The sequence below is a fragment of the Halyomorpha halys genome, unplaced genomic scaffold, assembly GCF_000696795.3.
Source record: "Halyomorpha halys isolate HHAL.00 unplaced genomic scaffold, Hhal_1.1 Scaffold252.1, whole genome shotgun sequence".
NCBI lineage: Eukaryota > Metazoa > Arthropoda > Insecta > Hemiptera > Pentatomidae > Halyomorpha > Halyomorpha halys.
Window position 1 is genome coordinate 865,485 of NW_027108761.1, and position 21,265 is coordinate 886,749.

The following is a 21,265-nucleotide window of genomic DNA, read 5'->3' on the forward strand; positions in this document are numbered from 1 at the left end:
ACTATTTTCGATTCTGCTGTGGTGAATTTTTATTTAATAAAAATTGGATTTTTAACTATATGTTTGGTTTCTTATTTCCAAATAATTATATGTATTGTAGAAGTGCATATAGTTGATCATGGATGAATATAGTTATAAACTATGGTGAGGTAAAAAAGCTCCATTACAAACAGAATTTTTCTCAATATCCAAATTTGATGTAATTAGTAAATATGAAGCATTTATTTTAGCTATTAAGTATTTATTTACTAAATATGAGAAACTATGTCCCATTTTTTTCTCCTTATTTACATTACAGGATTTTCATATCTATATTTAAAATCTTTTTGGATTTTTCGATACAGATTAACACCGAACTCAACTAGTTATTACTCAGCTATTACATATCTTTGTAACATTTATTGTCAATAATTAAAAAAAAAAAATGATAACATAATATTCTTGTATTTACATGAATAAAATGCTGAATGTGTATTCATTTTATTTTTAATATCTAATATCCTTCTCATTAGTATGAATTTCTATGGTTAGGAAAAGTCACCTACATTTTTTTGTAATGCATCAGAATACTTAAGTGAGTACTTTTTCTACATAAATAATTATATACAAAGCACTCAGATACAAATTAAGTTAATGCCAGGCTGTTTGGGATATTCTGATATATAGTCCAAAGCCAACTTTGGTGTATTCTAACTAGGAAGAAGTTGATCCTTACATCTTACATTTTTATTGTATAATAATCAATGCTGCTTACTTTTCTATTGGAATATGCACCATTTGACACATTAATTAAAAAGAAAAAGCTTTATTTATTTATTTTATTTTTTCAAATAACCCTTTTAGAGGGTACTGTAAATCAACTTTGGTCATGCTTCCTTCGAGCCCATACATCCTTTGTGCCGCTCCTTCTCTTCCTGAGTCCATTTCCTTCCACATGTTGATTTTATCCTTTCCCAAAAACCTGCCTCTTGTATAGTTTTTGAAATAGTGTTCTGTCAGTTATTATCGGAGTTCATGCCGATGTTCTTCATGTAATTTTCCACTCTTTATTTATTTTATGTATTAAAGAATTATTTATTTGAATTAATTGATTAGAAAATTTATTAATATTTAATAAAAATATTTTTCAAAATATCTGGATTATTACCAATTACATTCATATTTTTATTATATGAAAATGAACTCCATTACAAGTAATTATGATAAAGGGAAATAATTATTAGTAAAAATCTTTTAGATTTAATTATGGGGTCATTGCAGTTCTTTATATTACTCTTACATAGTCAGGAAAAGTATGAACCATGTAACTGTTAAGTCCAACTTTTTGAAAGACAAAAAGACCGTTAAAAAGTTAAAATTATGTCATATTAACTAGATTTATTTTTTATTTAATGTACTTGCAAGGGATATTCAATAAAGTAGAAAAAATTAACAATTAATTGTTGTGCACAAAATTTAGAAAACAATTAAATAACTTGAAAATAAAATTATTCAAATATGGTAACATAATGTAATTAATGAATGCAAATTAGAAAAATGATAATTTCAAATATAAATTTTGTATTAATATATTTTTATGAGATGATTAAGGTGCGGATAACTCCCTGCGGCAGGGTTGGACAAAAATTAACTATGGATGGCAAGCAGTGCTTTATTAGTTAATCTAATTAGTATATGCTTGGAAATAAATATTTTGTTAAATTAATAATTTTTCACTTTTAGGGGGCAGCTGCCCCCTCCCCCCTCCGCTTGGTACATTCATGATGGATGGAACTAATAGCTAAAATTGCCATGGATACAATATTTATTTATCAATGGTTCATTCATGAATAAGAGTTTTATCCATGGCAATTTTAGCTATTAGTTTTGTCCTTATCAGCTATTTTTTGCCAATCTCTGCACTGTAGTCATCCTATAACCAGATTCTACAACTACTAGTGCAAGTGGTGTCATGTGATACTGATACCAAGCCTACAGTTAATGCAGTAACAAATTCCCAGCCTCATGAAAAATTAGAAATTAACAGTAAGGTAATACAAGTGAATCACAACATATGGTAACCTCAGATCTTTGAACTGATAGATCACTTGAATCGCATCTTACTGCACTTTGCTCATTTACTTCAACATTGAATTCTAATGAAAACTAACTAATTAACATAATCTTTACAAGTATTTCAGATTGCCAATAGCCTAAAATAAACTACAGAATTTTGTTGAATCTCTATATCACAGTTTTGAATAATTTAAATTAAGATTAACATATTTTATATAAAAAGATAAGAGCAAAAGAAGCCTATTAAACAGTATAAATTGATTTTGCAATTAAAATATCTTTTTATTTGGATGCCAACAATTCTTCTAAACAAATTTTCTTTACAACGTGGTTTTATTTAATTTCTATACCCTTAGTCATATTAGTTTCAATAAAAATATTTTCATGTGAACATCATCTAATAACAATTTATCAATGGTATTTAATTTTTTTTTCTCATACCTTAAACTAAAGCTACTTAGTCTAAGTAGTTTTAGTTGAAACTAACATGATTTATTTAAGAGAGGATACTTACTCTTATGTAATAATGGTTGGCTATTTATGTAAGTAAACACCACATTTGAAGCAAATGATTGAATTTTATTGGAATCTAAAAATATAGAGGTTTTTTTCAATATGAAATTATAATTTTTTCCTACCATGGGGTCACTATGGTATTACCATTATAGAGTATAGCAGTATCTATTATTATCAGGAGCTATTACTTCACCATCTTTTCTATAAATCTCTGTTAAATACTGCATAGTGTTTGATGATGTTTGGTATACAGGCTGTCACATGCTCACTTTGTGACAGACACAACTACCTTCAGGATTCCATCTGCACTGATGCTCATTTGTTGTATTTTTGCCAAGCAGGAGGAACTAATTTGAACTGGTACCAATTAGGTTAAATAAATAAGTTAAATTTCATTAAGTTCATTGAAAGAAATACTTGAACTACCCGAATATATCCTAAGATCTGAAATTAGTCTAGCATAATGGCAGGAATTGACAATGTTTTAAAACTTTCGATGATAATAATGATGCACTTCGAATGTGAAATGGCATCTTCAGACATTGATAAAAAAACAAATTTTCGTAATTTCTCTATTATAACCTGTTAGGTTTGAATTTGATACCTATTTTCTAGCATTATACACCAGTCTTAAGCGGGAAATTTAGCGAATAAAAAATCAAAATAAGTTAATGTGACTATTTTTAAATACTTTATTCGTGTTATATAATTAATTTTGTTGTTTATTCAGGTGATGAGTTGAATAACTAATGCAAATCAAAAATATTTATAAAATTAAAAACTGCGAATGTAGATATAGATGTGTGTTGGCATCACTGCCACTTATTAAGTTTCAGTGAGCTGTGGTTTTGATTCAAGTTTAAAAAGAATTGTTACGGGTTCATTAAAATCCTTTTTATTATAAAGGAATATCAAAGATTTCATTCAGCATACGTTTTCTAATCGTAATCTTATATATTCCTATTTATAATAGTTATGTATTTATTTTTAAAACGATGTAGTTTTCGTTTGGGGCTGAGCTAATTTTTTATGGTCAAGCAAGCTCCAGGTATATCTCAGTGGTAAAGAATAATGATTTCTTGTAATATAATTATTAATTTCTAAAATTATTACTAAAGCATTCTATTATTCTTTGTTCAAAGAAAGATGAAATATGTAATTAAACTCGAGTAGAAGAATAGTTTTATTAAACTTTAATAATTATTTATGATTTTCAGAAATTCATCCTCAAATTATTGAGCAGATTCAAAATGGCGATGAAAATTTCCTAAGCTTTGAAGCTTTTTATGGATTAAGGTATTTTATTTTTTATATTGAATTGGTTTAATTATTGGACAATTTTTTTTAAGTTGTTTAAATCAACAATAAAAATGTTATTAATCTGGGTTTAAAACCATTTAACGATTTTAATTGGTCCAACATTGATATTACCAATATGATTCTTAGGTCTGATATAAAACTAGATGCTATTAAGTATAAAATATCACTAATTTATTCTTTATAGTTTTAAATGAATGAGTTGAAAGTTATTTTGTACTTGGCAAAATAATGAAAAAACCTTTACTGTTATGTATTGAATTAAATCTATCATATATATCATGCAATTTTTTTCATTTTTATATGTATCTCATACAATGAATTAATAGGTATCAATTATATATATATATATATATGGGTGTGTGTGTGATAGATAATTATTTATTCTATTTCTGTAGCCTGAGTCAACTATGTCGGGAGTTCCTGAGTCCTCTGGGGCCCACCCAGCCTCATAAAGTGGGTACCGTTGATCGGGAGAAAATCTGGCGGTTGAGGGTGATTCTGACCAAATCATCTCCTTACACAACCGTCGGTCTAGTAACAGTACTTCCTTACTATGTACTACAACCCTGTCCCTTCATGGGTTGTAGCCGTTCAGATTTATTTTTATTTTATAAATATATTTTTACAGTAGAAACTGTGGCGGTTTAATAAATCTTTTTTATAAGATTAGAAAGAGGAATAAAACCGAATCATGCTCTTACAATCCTAAAAATTATCAGTAATCATAAAAAAAAAAAAAAATAAAAATAATACTCAGAATGGATAAAAACAATATGTTTCTAATGCATGGATTCTTAAACTAGGGTACAAGCACCCCCCTCTCAAAAAGTTCATGGAACAATATGTAGATTATTGTCTAATGAATGGTCCAGATGACTGTTTAAAGTACACCAAGATAAAACTATTAAATGATAGGTTAATGTATCGGTCCACTTTGTAGGCTTTCTTCGGGAGAGAGAAGGAGCTTGGAAAAGAATTCTCTTCCCATTCACATTCTCTTGATGGGACTTAATTAATTTAAAAGTTTTGATTGCTCGTGACTGTCTCATAAACTAATCACTAAACTATTTAATAAATATTATTATTAACATGGCACTATGGTCCTATAACAGTCCGGCTTTCTCCACCATAGCCAATGTGGCCTTCTCAACCAATCTCAATGATCTTTTGCTCCTCTCTTCCTCTATCTTCAAACATTCAGCCACCTCAGATCCTCCTCCACATCATCTAGCCATGTAATCCAGGGGTTTTCTCTTCTTCATTTGCTATCTGGTTTCCTATTTAGTATCTTCATGGGTATTCTTTGATCAGGAACTCTCTCTACGTGCCCTATCCATCTTATTGGGGCTCTTTTCACGAATACCACAATGTTGGATTCCCTAAACAGCTCTATCATTTTCTACTCCTTCAAATCCTCTTTCCCCACTCTTCCCCACATTCTTCTCAATATCTTTCTTTCCCGGGAGTTGAGGATCCATTCCACTTTTTATGTCAAGGGCCATGTTTCACACTAATACATAATCACTGGACTTACAATTCTTTTGTAGATGACCACTTTCAGTCTTTTTGAGACTTCTGCCTTCAACACTCTTCACGCTGCTGCTCCTGTTATTTAATAAATATTTATTTCCAAATTCCAAAGTTGTTATTTTATTTGAGTTGGATTCCCTTCTTGCTGTAATAAGATTATCTATTAAAATTTTATTTTAAGTATTTATAAATATTGTTATAAGAAGTCAATCCATGACCTTAACTTTACTATTATAGAGTTTTGTGACAGAGTTAAGTAATTATGATCTTTAGAGTTCTATACAAAAAGTTATTGATATAACTTTAAAACAACAGTTCTGCAGTTAATATTTTTATAGAAGGAAAATTATTCAATATTCAACTGTTTTAATATGTTTGATTGGTTTTATTTCATTATGAATTGTCGTCTCTTGTTTGGTATAATTTATTTTCATATATATAAGTTGATGTAGATAAGCTAGCGTATAAATCACTAGGATTTTTTATTTTCATGGTTTATTAATATCCAGTTATTAACTTTATATTAATAATTAATAAATTACAAAAAGTTTTTATTTATTGTATTATTATCAATGGCTGGGAAAATTAATCCCATGGAACCCAATATATCTAAGGGCAGGCTCTGTTGGGTGGTCAAATTAAAACACAAAGAAGTTGTAGTAACTTATATAAGTTACTTCAACTTATTTGTGATTTATTTTGACCGCACCCCCAACCATGTTCTCCTCCTATAAGTCATCCACGGTCAACTATCTCTCATAATTATTATTATGACCATTTCTTTGAATAAATTACATTATATTTGTTTCTATGAACCTTATAGATCTCATGTGTTGTTTGTGCCCTCAGTTGATCTAGAGTTCCCAAAGAAATTTCAGGATTTTAATGATGCATATAAGCATATTGATAGAATCTTTTAATGTCTTCAGGTTTATGTAAAGCCAGATTTAAATGTATAACATACAAGGGCTTAACATTTGTAAATAATGTGCTAAGAATTTTATTCATCCTCTTGACACAGATGGCAATTGTAATCTTCTGCAAAGTTCATAAACTTGAGATATCATTTTCACTGATTTTCTATTATACATGAGGAGACTAGTTATTGTTCTCTGTTCATTTCATGGGGTAAATAAAGAAATGGTACAAATGTGTAAGTCCTTTGAAAAATACAGGCATTTATTATAAGCCCTTAGGCTTGAAAACCTTCTCAGTTTGTTCTCTTTTTTCTGATACATCTTATCACTCATATTTCAGTTAAGTAGTTCTTATCCTTTGGCAATTTTATGAACATACCATATTTAAAATCAAAATTCATCTTTTTCATTTCCCAATATTTATCTATCTTTCCTGATTAACCCGGTAGGAGTGTTGTACTTTTTTGTCCCCCAAGAGGTGTCCATTTATCTCATGGCAGATGATATTTTTTTATATAACTGGATGTAATAATGATAAAAATCTTTACGATTAATTTCAATGCAATTTGAAATTGTAAATTGTAGCTCTTCCATCAGGAGCTGAAGAACCTAGATTTCGTAAAAGATTTAAGATTTTCTTACCTCAGCTCACGGTTTAAAATGAGAAACGCTGGAGGTGTCCAGGTGAACAAACTGTACAAATGAAACAAAATGTCACTTTAGGAGTGTATTTGTGAGAAAGAGCTCAGTCTTATCGTTGCGAGGAGGCCAGAGCAAAATGGAATTGAGTATAGGTGAGGAGGTGAAAGCGGGAGTAACAACATCAAAGAGTTAACGGAAGGTAAACAAAACATATGAAATACTAGGAAAATATAGACGTTTATTTACTAATATGAGCAATCCTCAAGGCTACACTTCTCCCAGGTAATAATAATTGATGTATTTCAGTGAAGTCAAGGAACTGTTATCATAGTTTCTGAGCTCTTTTTCCAAGACCATCAGCAATCTCATTGCCTCGATTCCTCATGCCCCTCCCAGAGTCCATATTAAAGTAATTTTGTTGCCCTCAGCCAGTTATTTGAGGATATTAAGGCAGTTCTAGAGAAGTCATGACAATATAATTGTACAGGAGTTAATTTGGGCCTGCCCATCTGATATATAAATCATCTTCTTTTGGATCATTCTTAAAATTATCTTAGGTATTTCAATTGTTCCCATTAAATGATATATGTATGAAAGAATTTTGAGTATGATGTCAGATGAAAGGATTCCATGGCTCTTGGGTCACATACGTTCCTATGCTTTACCTTCTTAATTTCTTTTTTTTTTTTTTTTAATTATTTATTTACTGTAATTTACAACTGTACAAAGTAATACAATAAGTAAATATGTAGTATGTTTCATATACACTTGAAAATCTTGGGAAGAAACCACCCATTGGTGGTACTTCAAACATTAATTTAAACTAGAAGGTCTCGTGGCCATCTTCTTTTCAGACGCCTCGGAGGATTATCAGGGATTGTTAAGGATGAAAGATTAAGAATTAATGGGTTAGGATGGTTAAGGAGTTTGGAATAAAAAGACGCATATCTGGTTTGGGTCAAATCTGCAACGAATGGGATGTTAAGGTCTTTATGAATGAGTTTATTTGTGATGTAATAAGGAGCATCAAGGATTTTACGTAGGATTTTGGACTGTAACGATTGGATGCGGGAAGAATTTGATGGTTTGGTGGAGCCCCAGAGCTCAATTCCATATGTCCAAATTGGTCTGATTATTGTAGTGTATACTAATTTTTTGTAGTGAATGGGAAGTTTAGAGCGTTTTCTTAATTTCAAATTCTAATTTTTCCTCTCATGTTTCCTTACTTTAAATTATTAATTTGTATTTCTTGGATTGGATAGATTAAACTGGGATTGTTGAGTTGGTTTTGTATAATTTATTAGTTCTGACACCAATTGAAGATGTGAGATACTCTACATCAGAAGGCCTTGACGACGAGAAAAATTGACAGGATGTGTTTTATGGGTACTAGCCGTAAATGCACTTAAGGTCGTGAAGTGTTATGCTAGTCCTGCAGTTATTCCCTGTAGGTTCAGATGAAAGGATAGAAGTTATAGCTAAGAAAAAAAAATCCAGAAAAGTGAGAAGTGAACTAAAGGTCCAATATACATATCCAAAAATAAAGAAATTATAATTAGGTTATTAATAATTTGTATTCCCTCATTTAAAATAGAAAGATTATTGTTATTATTTTGTTATTGTATTATATATTATCTGAAAAAATAAAATTTATATTAACATCTTAATGTTATATCACAATATGAAATCAGAACATCATACTTATACGAATGGAATAAGTACAATGACAGTTATAATTATAAAAATTAACAGCAAATCTAACAGAATAAAAACAATAGAGTATTTCTTTATTATTAAGGTTTTTTAATCCATTTAGTTCATAGATATTTATCTACCATTTGGAAGTATTGAAACAAACACTTTCATGATAGTGAAATTTTCAACACACTATTTTAATACTAGAAGCACAATATGTTGTGGATAAAAATTTAAAATGTATTTTTATTCTAATAAGGAATCATTTTAATATCACACCTCATATGAGGAGCCCAGATCAAAATTATACATTTTGTCCATTTCTAATCTTGTAAGGCAAGAAGTTTGATTTTGTTATAGAGAGTGAAAAATTTGTTACATAGAATCAGTATTTATCTTAGGTATGCAAGGAAACATTGTAACCTCACTGCAGCAAATACTCCTTCCTGGAAGATACTATAATTTTGTGCTAGACTGTGATATGTTAATTTAGTGTTGTACCTTTTACCTTCTTAACATAATCAGTTTATGTTTAAGTACATTAGACTTGTTAAAAGAAATATACAAGTTTAAAATCCTGAAGATAGGGGAAAACTCCAGAACATAGAAGTGTCATTGTATTACGAATAGATTTTTTTAATGAAAAAAAATATTAATTACAAGATTTACAAGGATTTAAGTTTATAATTACAATGATAATTTCTTGTATGATCAAATTTATGTTTGTTTTTCATCTAAAATTATTATTTAAAACATATTGTACTTCTGGTATTTAAATGGTATGTTGACAAATTTAGGGGGATTTATTATTTTTTGCCTTTTTACTTTTTTTTTTCCTTTTTTTTTTTTTACTTGTAAATATTGATTGCCTGTTCTTGTTAATGATTTTAGTTCATTTATGTTTGATTCTTTTCCACTTTATTTTATTGAAAGTTAGTTCATACTATGGCTTATGATATAATAGATGGTTATATTTTTCTCTTTGTAAATTTTTTGTTTGTTATTGTTTAATTTTTTTATCCACTTTATTATGGTAGTGATATGTTAAATTTCATTGTTATTTTTAAAATTTTGTATTTTTATTCTAAGGCTCTAAAGCCTATTTCGGTGCCTGTAGTATTATTCAAAAATACGAGTCCCAGAATAAATAAAGAATATTATTGTTAAAAAAAAATAGTGTTATTAAAATGTTTATGTTTCAATACTCCTTAATGATTGATAAATATATAAATAAGTGAATGACTTAATAAAACTAAATAATAAAGGAGTACTCTAATTTTTTCTTTTCTGTTGGTTTTTCTTTTCATTTTTAAAAATTGTAATTGTCATTGTACTTCTCCAAGTTCAACATGTTAATTAATATAAATTTGATTTATCTTTCAATTATAGATTTATTTTTCATTTATTGATACACTTACATAATAACAGTAATCCTTTCTCCTTATAAATGAGAGATCTGAAATACCTTGGATTAAAATAAATTGATAAATCTGTTTTATTGGGAAGTGTAATTTTTCTTAAAATTTGAATAAATGATTAACTAAAAAATCTCCATTTAACATCTAATTTACTTGCAAGTGGTTGAAAAACTCAAGATAAGTATTAATGCTTAGATTTAGTAACTTGTAGTAGGCTGTAAAGTGGCTAGTACAGATAATTTAATGAATACAAAAGTTGTCAAAGTTATTATTTTCAATAGAAAAGAAGTACATCCTTTTTAAAACTCTTATTATTATGTTTTCATTAGTTCCATGGTCATCGATCTGAGAACCTCTGCATTAAAAATTTATTAAAGATATCTTCTCAACTTGAAATTGGTTTGAGATTCTTAATGAATTTTAAACTAACTATCATAAACATAATAAAGACCTTACTGCAGGATCACTATATATATTTTTCAATTTTAAAAATTATGAAATGGTAATTAGAAATCAGTAGAATGATTATTCAACACAATAATTTGCTACTGCCATTTCTAAAGAAATATTTTTATTTTGCATTAGAATTTTCTCCAGTGCAATATTGTAAAGTTTCACTGTTCATACTATTTAAACAAAGCCCTTTCAGAAAATTATTTGCAATGGTATGAAAGGTAAAACATTGGCCAAGACAAAAGTCGATTGGGTTTATAAGAAATCGATGATTCATTCACCATAGTTCCATAATATCGCCCCTTACGAATCTTCTGTTACCTTATGGAGCATCTTAATATGTATTGTATTCTATGGAATATTCTGAGCTTTCTACATTAACAGTGTTTCAGGAATGAATGACTTTAGTTTTTAAAAAGGTTAAGAATCATAAAGAAAATTTCTGAAAATAATTAAAAACATTAATTATGGGATTAATTAATAAAGAGAAGTCCTTAGGGAATGATATCCAATGATGAAAAATATGTGAGAGATATTAAAGGAACTGCATAATTAAAATTGCATTATATGGACAAATTTTCAATTTGTGATTATGATGTATTCATTTTCATATTAAAAAAAAAATATTGGAATCATTAAATTAAGTGAAAGTTGAATTCACCTTTTTAGTTATGATCCATGGAGACAATTCTTGGTTTCAGTTTTAGAAAATTTAGTTGATTATATGATAATAAATAAAAGAAACAAAAAGTTCAATGAAATAACAGTTATATTTGATATGAACAAATAATCTACAAAATACACTGTTAAATAATTTTTAAAAGGAATGTATTGCACATAGAAACAGTTTGAGCGAAAATAAAGTTCTTGAAGAACCGATTCTTTACTTCATAATATTGTCAAACTTCAATATTACACGTTTATACAACTGTTTTAAAAAACAAAACAAATGATTGCACTAGTATAAAGGATCTCTAATTAGCTAAATAAAGAAACAACAATAAATCAATTGAACTTTGGCTTTGCCACAATACTAATCATTTCCATAAGCCATTCCAGTCATTTTTTCTGTCCAATGATCATAACATTTTAATGTCATTATACTTATGGACAAATAAAACTTAAGAAACTAACAAATAATAACAGTACATAACAACATACTTATTTATACATAATCAGATTTATATTCTCCTGATATGTAAAAAATTTGTATTAAGAAAAAAAAAATAATATAAAGAAAAATGATAAGGCTCTGATACATATCTCCATCTCATACTGAGAAGGATATTTCTAACATAGAATGGATGTTTTTTATTATTTGAAATGATGAATTGTATTTGTGTTTATAAATTAAATTATAGCTGAAATATATATTTTTTGAGATCATTTTTAAAAAATAAAATATATTGTAGAACTGGAGATATGTTTCTTGTTATAACCTAAAAATTAGAATGCTACATGTTACGTTACTGGCATGCATTATTTTAATTATAAATTTAATAATACTGCTTGAATTACAGCTATCCGTATGGTAGCTCACATCCATGGCATTATACGTACAGTTGTACTATTTACAAATATTGTAATTAATTGTACAATTTACACATTTTAAGTCCCTTAATTGATATTTCCATGTACTATATTATCCCCCATGAACACAATTTGCAATAACACAATAGATAAACAGCTCTTTATAATTTTATGATAACACAAAATGCATAAAAGCATCCATTACACATCATACCGTTGAGACCGAATTTAAATTATAAAATTGCGACAATGTTTTATAATATATTCACATTTTTAGTTACAGTCCTTAATAATTACTATCTACAAATGTCTCATCGAATTCCATATCAGTGTGATATGGATTAAAAGATAAAGCCAATAAAATAATTATATTAACAATGCTAATAATTTGTACAAGAAATATACAGTTATTTGGGTTTGAAACCTCATTTCAAAGTCTTTGTAAAAAGTTCATACTTCAAAATGGACTACGACGGTGTTGAATACCAGTTTGAAGTATTTTTGAGGGGGTCAGTATATACACCTGGACTAACCGAAGTTGTTTTGTTGGACGGGTGGTAAAGGTGAAAACCTGTTGATGGTGCTGAGTGATGGTAAAACTGCTGGTCAAGAGAAGTGGTAGCATAATCCAAAGCACCCGGGTGCATCGGGTATGGTTGAGGCTTCAGGGGTAATGGTTGGGCAGGTGCTTCACCTCCGAGGTACTGGTGCCTCAGCACCTCACTGTAAACTGGACTTTCAAAACCAGAATGTATTTGTTGCTGATGCTTATCACGGGGTGAAACGGAAGAAGGAGGAGTCATTGCGGAGTGGTAATCAACTGTATAACCACCTCCTGAATAGAGTCCAAAATCATTCTTTTGGTTATGAAGAACAAACTGATCGCTATAGCTACCATCACTCCCTGGAGGAGTAGGCAATGGTCCAGAATGGTTCATATCTGAGTAATAGCCAGGCCCAGATCTTCCAGCTTGCACATTTGCACGGATCACACTCTCTCTGTTTGCTGCATAGAGCTGCCTAAGAAGTGTTGATGCTGGTAAGCTTCCTGTCTGCTGTCCTCCAAGGTGACTTAAATGGTGATGAGTCCCAATCCATTGTATTGTACTTCTTTGCTGTTGAGCCTTAAGGAGAGTGTCTGTACTAAAGTCAGTTGGTTGATGTGCAGAAGGTGTTGCTGATTTGTCCATAGCAGGTAGATGTTTCGACATTGCCTGTTCAAGATCTTTAACAGATGTCCCTCCACCATCACTGTCTTCAGGTGGAGCTTTAGGGCTAGCTGCAAGTGCTGAAGAGTGGCAAGAAGAACTAGCTGGGCTTAATACAGGGTAGCGTTTCCTCACTCCTACGCTACGTTCTTCTTCATCTGAACTACAACTACTTTCTTCTTCTCCAACTTTCCTTTTCACTCCTCTCCTCTCATTTCCAACTTTCTTAACAGGCCTTGTTAGCACATTGTTGATCTGAAAAGAAATAAAAACAATTAAACATATTTATCTAAACTATTTTTAACTAATTTATATAATGAAAATTAAGAGTTGAGTGATGAACCGAACATTTTCATAATGTATTATTATAGAAGGGTGGAGGTTTACTAAAAAAAAACTTATATAAATCCAAATTAATGTGAAGTCATTATGTCTGATTTGGTTCGTTGGTGTTCTATAAAGAGGGTGAATTAAAAAAATTGGAAATTTTCTATCCAGATAAAAGATTTTTTATCCCATTTTAGATAACACTAATGATATATTAGGAGAGATTTATTTTATAAATTATAAGTGTTTTTTGATGAACATATTTTATCTTGTTATAATAATATACCAAATCTACTAATTAAAAATTTGAAAATGGATTTAGCATGTTTTGGATTTCTATGGTTCAGTAATAAATTAAAGAAATAGTTGGTTAAGTTTAAACATTTATAAATTGAAGAAATAGTTGATCTGGAATATAACCAGTCTAAATTAATAACAATTTCTTGTTAGAAATAATAATTATTTCCCAAGATTTCATCATTAATATCATAAAACTATAATTAAAAGATTTTAATATATATTTCGGAAATTCTTAAACGATAGGGGATTCAACATGAATGAAATTATAATTTTATGTAAATAATTGTAATATTATATCATAATAATAATTGTGAACATATCATGAGTGAGAATTAAATATGATATCTATCCTAGCTTAGAGATTGAATGAATACAATTTATCTCTGACTTATTTACCTGAGAATGATCATGCAACTGAGTAGTGTGATCCATGATCCCTCTTCCTCTTTGCTCACCAGGGCCTTCGGTACCATCTTCTTCTAGGTCTGGTCCTGCTAGGTGTCTCTCAGGGTGGTGAGGCCCTCCTGTACTTCTCCCTTCTGCAACAGAAGATGGAATCGTATAGCACCAGAATATTAACTGACACGGTTAAAAAATAATCAATTTTTTAGTTGAAAAAATTGAATTTAAATTTATGTATAACTATATTGCATTCAGTATTTTCAAAATATGTTTTTAATTTTCTCCCTCTGATAGGTTCAGGAATCAAAACAATCACTCCTACCCAGTTAAGGGGTCCATATCCAGTAATTTTGGCCTTGCAAATTCTAATAGTTAGGATTTTGGAATCACATATCAAAACATCAAGTATATTATTCAGGACTTAAAGATTGAGGGAGTCCTATAAAGTCTGAATAAATTGAAAATCTATTAAAGAAAATATAAGTTCTATCTATTCCTTTAAATTCACCCTGGCCCAAAAAGAAATTTTTTAAAGAACCTTTATGAACCTTCTAAATATGATTTGAATCAGTATGAGAGTTCCAGAATGAAAAGCGTTTTTTTTTTTTTTTTTTTTTTTTTTTTTTAATGAAGATTGTAAGACGATTTTTTTTTTTGTATTCTTCCGAAAATTTGAGTTTTTGTTTTTAAAGTGCTCAAAACTAATATCACATTAGTTTCGCGTACATGTTGTTTTTTATTACACTTCACTCCGTGAAAGAATGCTTTTCATATTAGAATATAATTCATCATACACGTAAGAGCGACCTATAATTTAATTATTTAATTTTTTAAATAATCGATCATTCCAAAGTTTATTTATTTGTGATTTGTGGATTACAATTAATGTTTTACATTAGTTATTAAATTTTTAACACGGACCTTTTACCTTTCGAATTAAAATCTAACTACTATGGCATCCCGACATAGGCCGTGTTCTTAACTATATACATATTGTAATCTAAACAATTTTTGTGGACCAGAAATAGTAAATTTCTGTAATTCTTAACATAATCGATATCAGCGCCGGACACACCATTGATTCTTCTAAGTATTTATTATAACTTTTAACATTTTTCTAAATTCATTAATCTCGTGTTTTTGAATTCTAATCACGAAGGCTATAATTACTATAAACATCGAAATTAATCCACGTTAACGTTTAGAACCGTCTTTAAACAATACCTAAAGAAGGAGACAGAAGCCTAGGTGATATATGGTCTCCTTAGCCAATCCAAGCAGACTGATGTGAAAATTGGATTCCTTGGAGGGGTGGAGTGGTCACAATTGGAGAGAGGCCCTATCACCCTTTCACAATTTCCTCTTCCGAATAGACAAGGCCGGTCGCATTAACTTTCATGAAGTCCATAGATAGCATCTCCATCCCTTGTCCACTCGCTCCATAAGTCACCCTCTACTTTCACTATACATGTTAATGCCTTGTTTCTGATAAATGGCATTAAAGAGATCCTTTACTTGCAATATTTGTTTTTGTTTTATTTCGCTAATAATAAATAAAATAAAACTAAAATTATTTTATAAATAGATTGGAACATTCATATCTCAATACGAATGTACATTCGAATCGAGTTTTCTGAAGGAGTGACTTCTATAAGAAATAATTGCGAAATTCTTGCACTTAACGAAAGAAATTACCACATTATGTGGAACTTCAATATCTTTTACATTATGTTTAGAATTATAAATTGTATGACTATCTGTGATATTGAAATAAACTTGAAACATTTTGGCGTAAAACTAATGTGGTGTAGAAAATTAATTAATTAACACATGACACATATTACTACTTCTGCAATGTGTGGCCCGTGATAAGGTTTATTTGTACAGTTTTTTCCGTTCCAAATTTAAAGCTATCTTTAACATTAATTTACCTTAGGTTCAAGACCCTAATACAATGATTTGCACCAATAATTTAATTGTTTTTTATCAATTTGCTCTCTCCCCCTAACTAATTAAAGGACTCCCTCTAAAAAGGATATTACTAAGATTTTTTTTTAATTTGCGGTATTACGTCCTTATGTTCTACAACTTGGACTGGAATGACGGGTCATTCTATTGACTTCTAACATATTCTAGCCAGAATGAGAAAGTTGAGATTTATTCTGAGGTTCCGTCTTGAAATAAAAGTTAATCCGCTTAGACCTGATTCGAACCAGCACCGTTTCTGACACGTGAGTGCTAAAATTGGCTTCTTTCGGACCTAACTTTACGGAAATAAATTATGTTCTAATCCTTAACAAAGATTCTTAAGCATAAAAAGAGAAAATACTTTAATTTGGTATAAGGTAAAACTTTTCTTCATGTCTATGAAAACTTTGAATAAATGGAACCTTTTTAGAACGAGCTCTTCCACCGTCAACTCTGTGTTACTTTTAGTCTAATTATTTTTAACTTTTTTTATTTTGTTGTAAAAATTAAATATTCAAAATTTTAAAACCTGTAATGAATCTGCTAAGGAAGTTTTCACGAGATAAAATGTTCAATAGTCTTGAAAAAAGAACAAATTTATGTTTTGTGACGAATTTAAAATTCGGTGGTAAAGTTATGTCTCTCTCTCTTTCACTCAGAAATGATTTTTGTTAACTATTAATTTTTCTTTCTAAATCACAAAAAGTAACAACAAAACCACTCAATATATTATAAATTTCTGGATACTAAATCAAGCAAAAGTAGAAATATCTATTTCTTTGAATTGTTATAAATTCGGGGTATCGCTATAAAACGATTTCTACTTTGACTTCCTATATCCTCACTTGAAAACTAGATATGTCCATTAAAAATTGAGATACTATAATAGAATTTTTTGAGAACCGGGAATGTACAAACTAAACAATATCTCGAATTATTTTTACACCTGATTACCTTACTTCCTCTACCTTAGATAGCTGAAGTAGTAAAAATAGAATCATGGAGGAAATACCAAAGCAACATAGACAAAGACATAGCTTGGACCTGTTCTCATAAACAAGTAGTTTGTAATCTAAGAAGCCCAACAGTATTCCAAACAGCTGCCAAGGATGGTTTAACATACAGTATGAGCCTTCAAGAATCCGTAAACAAAATGTTATGATACATTGTTGTGAATTCGTTTCATTCCAGCCAATGTAGTGAATAAAAAACTTTAATGGCGACAGGTCAATAGCAGAACGTTTACCGATTTTCAATGAAAAGTTTAAGTAATAAAGAAGTTACTAAATTGTAATTTGCTCAGACGTTTTTATCGCCTCCTATTTTTTATATACATAAACGTTTTTGTTTAATGAACATAATATATACAATAATTATTATACTCCTTCAGCATACACCCTTATATATTTTTCTTTTATAAAGTATTATTCATATTTTTCTTTGCTATTTATTATTACATAATAACTATGTTTTAAATTTTGATAGAGAATAAACCGAAAAAAAAAATTATTCTGCAAAAACAAAAGTAGATAGTTTTTTTATGATTGTCATAGCATTATATGTTAAATTATTTTATGTTTATTTAAAAATGTTGATGGTTTTGTATAATTTCTTATTTTTGCAATTTGAAAAATTTAACTCTGTACCGCTGCAACCCATGGAGGGTCAGAGGTTCAGTATTTTGTAAAGAAGTACTGTTACTAGACCAACGGTTGTGCAAGGAGGTGATTTGGTCAGAATCACGCTCAACCGCCAGATTTTTACCCAATTAAGGATACCCAATTTAATAGACTGGGTGGACCACGGAGGGTTCCAAGAACCCACAGGAGTTGACTCACGGTTACAGTGTAACAGAAAACAATTTTCTGCCCTATATATACGGTGCCTATATTTAGTTCTGAATTATTTTCGTTATTATTAAATAATATACATATTTTTTAACAATTTTTGAATACTTGTAGTTTTTTTAATTTTTTAAATTAGTGAAGCTTCCTATGGTACAGGCCTGGGTTATGATAGGGCTTAGTACTGGTTTATTGAGTATCAATTTATATCTGGGGGATAGTTTTGATTTTTTATTAAAATATTGATACATTTTGTGCATTATTTTCTGATTTTAAATTAATATGGCGATTGCACTACAGTGTACTGTATAATGTGACGTATGAATTTTACGGATTTGGCAAAATCAATAAGAGTTATCATTACAACTATATTAGAAGGAATATACCCAAGTTTAAATAACTGTAAGGCCATATTAATAATTGTTAAGTTTTTCCGTTATAGTAAAAAAACTGTTATCAAATCTTTGGAAAAATGATTTTGTTCTGAAATAATATAAGCTTTTTCCTATAGGATTTTTTAAAAATATTTTCAAATTTTCGAAATATGTAGGAACGTAATATTTTTTCCAATTATTTCAGTATAATTAATTTAATTGTTTATTGTTTTATTTAATGTATACATCCCAATGATTCACAGAATTACGATTCAACATTTTTTTATTGAGTTATTTATTTTATGTAAGCTTGTTTTTAAATAGTAAAAGTATCATAACATATTATTTTAATTAAATAATTTTACTTACCACCAGTGTCTGAGCCTGGGGAACCATTTTCAGGATCGTTTCCACTCGTATCTTCCCTTTTGACTCCTCTAGATGCTACGTGATCTTCCAATTGACAACAGTCCATTATTAAATTCTTGTATTCTCGACCGCTGAAATTATAATTTTTATTGAAATTTATTTATATAATTACATAGATATTATAATCAATATTGAGTCTTATTAAAAAATCCACTGCTCCAGAGGAAAAGTATATTTGAGGGATAAGATGAGTTAAACTTATAATGGCGTTAACCGATCATTCTACTTTTGGGAAACAGATTATTTTACATTGTGTGGGGAATTATTTGAATATTTATCCGAAGTATAATTAAAAGTAAATGTGAAGTGAAATTCTCTAAATATTATTTTAAACACTTCAAAATGACTTACGCCTCTGTGCTAGTCAATAAATACAATATTTGAGGCTGATAACTATTTAAAAAACAGTTAAATTTATGAAGTATTTAGTTAATTACTTAGTTAATAATTTAAGCACACTTTGTTTAAATTATTAATAACAAAAAATTATCCTCTAACCACTAAAAAATATTTACCTCACAACATAATTGACGCAGATAATGTTCTGTTCATCGGCATTTTTGGAGTTGCAGACCACTGTTGCACAGGTTTGGACCCAGGTATATCCTCCATTTTTGTTCATCACTCTGTAGTAATGCGTCAAAACCTGACCCTTGTTGATTACTGTAATTAAAACAATAAAAATTGTTAAGAAAAAATGTGGTACGCATGGCAGTCAAGAATAAAACAAAAAATATAGACAATTTTTGAGGCACTAGGTCGTAAAATATGGTTTCTGAAATTGATTGGAAATTACAGTTTTTGTTATCATCGGGCTCAGAGATTTTGAAAGAATTTTTAGTGAATTTGTATTTTAAAATAATATTATTGGTATTAATTTGAAATAAGCGACTCCTGGTCCCACTTTCATAAGGAAAGCCTATATTGAGTATACTATATTTTTGCTTTTTAGTATTTATTATACTAATAAGTATACAAAACACTAATAATATTGTCCTAATTAGGGATAATATTAATTTAACTAAAACTTAAAATTATTTTTATTAGATAATGAAGTTATTTCTCTTGAAACTTACAGTCGATATGGCTTTTCCTAAGACGATGAGCGTCCTCGCCGTGGCATAAGGTGTACATATTCATTCCAGTAATTTCGTCAGCCGTATAATCGAGAAGTTCTGATACCCTACCGGAGAAAATATATACATTAATGTTACAGCCTTTATATTAAAAAATAAATCATAAATATTATAAAATAAATACATAAATAGTGTTTGATATAAATCCTTTTTTTACAAATAAACTAATATAAAAGGCTTTTATGGTAGATAAGTTTAAGAAAGAACCAGTAGTTAAAATCTTTTCTCTACGCTTTGATGATCCCAGTTTGTGTTATTATACCTAAATAATGTTGTTTACATTTCGTTACCTAGTTAAGTTTAAAAAAACTTTACTAAGTTCAGGTACATGAATTTATTCCGTGCTTTAAGTTTTCGCTGAAGTAAAATTACAGTCAGAAATTTGAATTGTTTTTTTTTCTTATTGATCATATATATACATAATCATATATTATTGTTTAGAATTATAATTGTTGATCGGATTTATATTTTTTCATATACAGTCGTCCTAAATTGCTCATTCTCTTTAATATCTTAGCTGTATATTAAAGAGTTATGATTTTATAGCTTCTAATATTAACATAATTAGATTTATTATTGTACAATATTAATAAATGAATAAGATGTAAGGATTTTGTAGTATTTGTTGCGTGAAAGCTGGAGATGGCTCCTCCAAAGTCACTCCTAGTCATTTTCATCTATGGTCAGAGAATATCGTTTCTATGTGGCTATAAAATTGAATAATATGCATTAGGTATGCTGCAAACTTGAGAAAACTGAGACTACTTTAGAAAAAAAAATTCCTAATTTTTTCGCGGCCATCACACGTTGATTGAATAGTGAGTAATGAAAATGACGGAAGTCTTTTTGGTGAATTAGTTATTAAGATCTGATTCCTCAAGAGAACCGTTCTGGCCTCTTGCAGTACTAGAAAGCAACTTAATACTATTGTTGATTGCGTTACTCCTTTCAGTTAGTTACCTTGGCTCGCAGTGAGCTATTGAGAAGTCGAAGTTAAGCCTTGTTACGAACATGTCAGATTCGAGCCTTATCTCGTGGACCGAAGGAGGCGGGAGTGCGATGGCTAAGGCGACCATACCCAGCAGCGGTGGGGAAGATTTGCGGGAGTGCGAGAACTGGTACTGCGGCCTCAGCCTGCAAAGCAGCAGGACTACCTGTAACAAGAGCAAAAAGGGTGATTATCATTGGTTAATAGTTTTAT

General features: G+C 29.4%; 1 protein-coding gene across 5 annotated transcripts in view; it reads right to left on the reverse strand.

Annotated features, from left to right (window-relative positions):
- Positions 1-11,297: 11,297 nt before the first annotated feature.
- Positions 11,298-21,265, reverse strand: part of trh (trachealess) — a 453,500-nt gene continuing 443,532 nt past the window's right edge. For all 5 annotated transcript variants that reach the window (XM_014419879.3, XM_014419881.2, XM_014419880.2 and 2 more), the window contains 6 exons: positions 21,025-21,218; positions 20,005-20,111; positions 19,444-19,591; positions 18,869-18,999; positions 14,308-14,450; positions 11,298-13,539 (listed from right to left, as the gene is read on the reverse strand). In XM_014419879.3, coding sequence (XP_014275365.1) covers positions 12,544-13,539; positions 14,308-14,450; positions 18,869-18,999; positions 19,444-19,591; positions 20,005-20,111; positions 21,025-21,218 — 1,719 coding nt within the window. In that variant the 3' untranslated portion in view covers positions 11,298-12,543. The remainder of the gene's footprint in view (positions 13,540-14,307; positions 14,451-18,868; positions 19,000-19,443; positions 19,592-20,004; positions 20,112-21,024; positions 21,219-21,265) is intronic.